Source organism: Rutidosis leptorrhynchoides, chromosome 9 (genome assembly GCF_046630445.1).
Source record: "Rutidosis leptorrhynchoides isolate AG116_Rl617_1_P2 chromosome 9, CSIRO_AGI_Rlap_v1, whole genome shotgun sequence".
NCBI classification, from domain to species: Eukaryota; Viridiplantae; Streptophyta; class Magnoliopsida; order Asterales; family Asteraceae; genus Rutidosis; species Rutidosis leptorrhynchoides.
The window spans coordinates 340,745,579-340,749,497 of NC_092341.1; the positions used below are offsets into that span (position 1 = coordinate 340,745,579).

The following is a 3,919-nucleotide window of genomic DNA, read 5'->3' on the forward strand; positions in this document are numbered from 1 at the left end:
GAAAATAAACGTATAAAGTGAGGGGTTCAATTTGTATTTTAATTAAAAGTTAAGGGTTAAAGTTTGTTGAAAGTAGAAAAATGAATTGGACTGTTCATTTCCAGTATACCATTTAGATATAGGTATAATATAATTAAAAGTTAAGGGTTAAAGTTTGTTGAAAGTAGAAAAATGAATTGGACTGTTCATTTCCAGTATACCATTTAGATATAGGTATAATATAATAAGTTTGTGGGCCTATCACTCAATCAGTACCAACCGGCCCGAATATGTTGTGTGTAAGACACCAATAAATCCACGCTGGACAATAGCCAATGAGGCAATACGCATCTATAAACTGCCAAAATACAATTCTTGAGGTTCCTTCTATGAAGATTCATCCACCATCAACGTCTACAATCTTGACTTTATAACCTTACAAATATTGAGTCTCCTTTTTGGAGATTAGTTTTATTTATATAAGTTTTTGTTTCTTTGCCAAAAAAAAAAAAAAAAAAAAAAAAAAAAACTTACAAATATTGACCTATTGACTCAGCCCACCTCACTCTTTTGGTGCACTTGACCATCTTGACGTAGTTAAACGCCTCCTCCCTAATCTAACACCATTACTGTTGATAATCTTGACTTAAAAACTTACAAAAATGTTGACCCACGCTACATGTTTCACTTGACCTGGCTTGAACCCCCCTCTCTTTAAATACCACAATCCACCTAGTTTTATAAGCATATTCTTGTTCTTGTTCTATTTTATAACTTAAAAGTCTGCAACCTTTTTCTCTGATTCTCATACAGATCTCTTCAACTTCAATACAATAAAAGACCATGAAGGTATGTACATCACTTTATGTTACTTGTATCAATATCAATATTATTATTATTTTTTTCTTTTTTCTCAACCATCATGCTTTAAAATTCACATCTTCCTAACTATGTACATAATTCACAATCCACAACTCTTTATATATGAAAATCTTATATGGGTTACTTAAATTTGTGTCCCTTTTCCAATTATGTTGCAGAAAGTTGTGTTGAAGTTAGATTTCTTGGATGACAGAATCAAGCAAAAAGCCATGAAAAATGTCTCAAGTCTCCCAGGTACTAAAATACACAAAGTTTGTAACTTTTGCATCCGGGTCATAAACATTTGTACTTTTTAAGCAAACCCAGATCTTGATTTGTGAAAAAGATTCAATCTTTAATATGATTTGATCAAAACAGGGGTGGATTCAATAGCAATGGATATGAAAGACAAAAAACTGACTGTAACAGGGGATGTAGATCCAGTTACAGTTGTGTCAAAACTGAGAAAGATTTGTCATACAGATATAGTATCAGTTGGTCCGGCGAAGGAGCCGGAGAAAAAGAAGGAAGACGGCGGCGCCGGCGGCGGTGACAAGAAGAAAGAAGATGATAAGAAGAAAGCAGATGATAAGAAAAAAGAAGAGGATAAAAAGAAAGCAGAAGAAGCTTATTATAAAGCAGCATTAGCTGCGTATAATCAAAATCATCAAAGTTACCAACCTTATCCTTATTATAATTACCAACAACAACAACCTCAACCATATAATCAGTATAATCATCAACCAACACCATATTATTCTAAAGTTGTTCATGATGAAACCCCCAATTGTGTTATTTGCTAATCAAGTAACTAACACGTGTTTAAATCAAGTCTCTTGCTAAAATCAAGAAAGCAGATCTTGGAGGTTGTTTGAAGAGGGAGTGTGAACAATTTGTAGTTTTTTTAATAATGTAAATTTGTTTCTTAATTATAGCTATAGTTGAGTTATAGTTATTGAGTTCAAGAGGTTGCAATGTATTAGTATTATTAAGGCAACTTGTTTTTGCCAGACCAAGAATCTTGGATTCTAGAGCAGTCATGCAGTAATGACTTGTGCTTTATGCAATAGGAGTTGTATGATATTCTGGATAATGATTGATTTGGCTTTGGTTAAATGATATAATTATCAGAGCACTTCCATCGACATGTGAGGACACCAATGACATGGTTGTGCCCTCACCCTTCCCCGCTGCATTTTATCTTTCCATAGCACAATTGAGGATGGATGTCATGATATAATTGTTTGTAAATTGCTCCGTACTTTTTTTTTGTATTAATATAGTGGGTTTATGTAATAGTGAGAAAGTATATTATACTCTATATTATTTTTCGGCGAAAAAATATATATATATATATATATATATATATATATATATATATATATATATATATATATATATATATATATATATATATATATATATAAGGTTCAAAGAACCGGTGTTACAACATTGCAGATCCTGCTGATCTGTAGTGGGAATACATTGAAATTGACACTCGCTCTAAACGTCTGATACTACCTAGACTAAATTGAAAGTAGAGCGAGCATAATTGAAAGTGTGAAATAAACAAACAAACTAGTAACAACCACCAGACTAAAACCTAAATACACATATAAACCTGATCCCGTATCCAATCCCAAGTCAGTCACTCCTCGAGAACCGCACAACCAAAACGTTCACCGGGCAATCCGAGAACACCTAACCGAGGCCTACAAACCAAGAAAATCTCTCGTCTCCGAAAAACCAAAATAGAATCATCGAGTAAGTACCAATCACCGAACGAGCATGTTATACTCCGTAGATGACAATGAATATGTTCCGGGGAGGAAATGAAAAGAACATGTTAATGCGGATATGTTAGTCTCTTTTTTAAAGAATAATGTCATAGTTGAAAATGGTATTATGATCTTCAAGTTTACAGTTTGTAACATGAGGAAAAAGTTGGAGAGTAGTATTAGTAGGGTTATGTAACTTATGTTCATGTTCATGTAGTAATTTTGTCGTTTAGTTATCATGATATGAAAAGAAACAAAAGCTATGATGGTGAGGTTTTGTTTAAGTTGTGTATGGGATGTATTCATGACATGTATATTCCTTTATGGCCTTATGATCATGTGAATGGTCAAAATTAGGATGACATCGGGCCAGTTTGGGTCGGGTCTAGATAATCCTAGACCCGAATTCGATTACATGGCATAAGTGTTTTATATGTGTAAATTAAATTAATACGGAGTATTAATTTATTTATATATACTAAAGTAAGTGGTTTCAGTTCATTTGGACGCCGTCCAGCCATTTTGAACGCCGTTCAAATGGCCTGACGGGCCAGCTGTGAAATTTTAAAGTTTTTAAAGGAGGTTATTTGAGTCTTTTCACTTGGGGGTTGGTTGAGCCATTAAAACTGATCCAATTTCATTCTTATCCCCATTTTCACCTTCTCAAACACTCTCATCAATTCCTATAGAGAGAGGAACCCATTTTAGAGAGAGAGAGAGAGAGCTTGGTTTGGAGAAGAAGAAGAGCGAATCGGGTCAAGTCGCGAGAGTTAAAGTTGTTCACCTCGTTCACGGCTGCGTTGTGGTAGTGTTGGTAAGTCTCAACTCCGAATTTCATTTTGTTGATTTGATATTCAAGTTAGGGTTTGAGCTTGTTAGTTGTGAAAACCGTTTAGATGACAAAGTGGGTTTATTGTGACTAATCATTTTTGATACTTGACGGGTTTTGGGTTGGTTGACGTTTTGGCCATGATTAGGCTTTGCTTTTGGGTGTAATCACTTAGTTTAGTGATTATGGAAGTATTGAAACACTTTTGAGTGTATTTGGTTGACTAATTTTGAAATGGGTCAAAATTAGAGTTTATGTGTCAAATTGGATTAAATGGATGTTAAACGCTTTCGTTAAGTGTTAAATGATGTTTTTGGGTGTAATTACTCGCGAGAAGTAATTTTGGGTTAAAATGATATTTTAACATAAGTCAAACGTGATCAAAAGCAATATGGGTCAATGTTGCACGTGTTGGAGTTTTGGTGTAAATGACGTTTGAAATGATTACTACTTAAGTAGTAATTTAGTGTTA

The 3,919-nt window shown here is 33.9% G+C and overlaps 1 protein-coding gene across 1 annotated transcript; it reads left to right on the forward strand.

The window, feature by feature from the left end:
• The first annotated feature begins 672 nt into the window (after positions 1-672).
• LOC139866058 (uncharacterized) lies at positions 673-2,136 on the forward strand. The gene is made up of 3 exons (XM_071854184.1): positions 673-828; positions 1,020-1,095; positions 1,219-2,136. The coding sequence occupies exons 1-3, from the start codon at positions 823-825 to the stop codon at positions 1,641-1,643; spliced, it is 507 nt and encodes a 168-aa protein (XP_071710285.1). The 5' UTR covers positions 673-822; the 3' UTR covers positions 1,644-2,136.
• The last annotated feature ends 1,783 nt before the right edge of the window (positions 2,137-3,919 follow it).

Bases quoted from the DNA above. Each gene is read 5' to 3' on its own strand.
- LOC139866058 (XM_071854184.1), top strand. The intron at 1,096-1,218 runs GTACTAAAATAC...TGATCAAAACAG, and splicing joins AAATGTCTCAAGTCTCCCAG to GGGTGGATTCAATAGCAATG.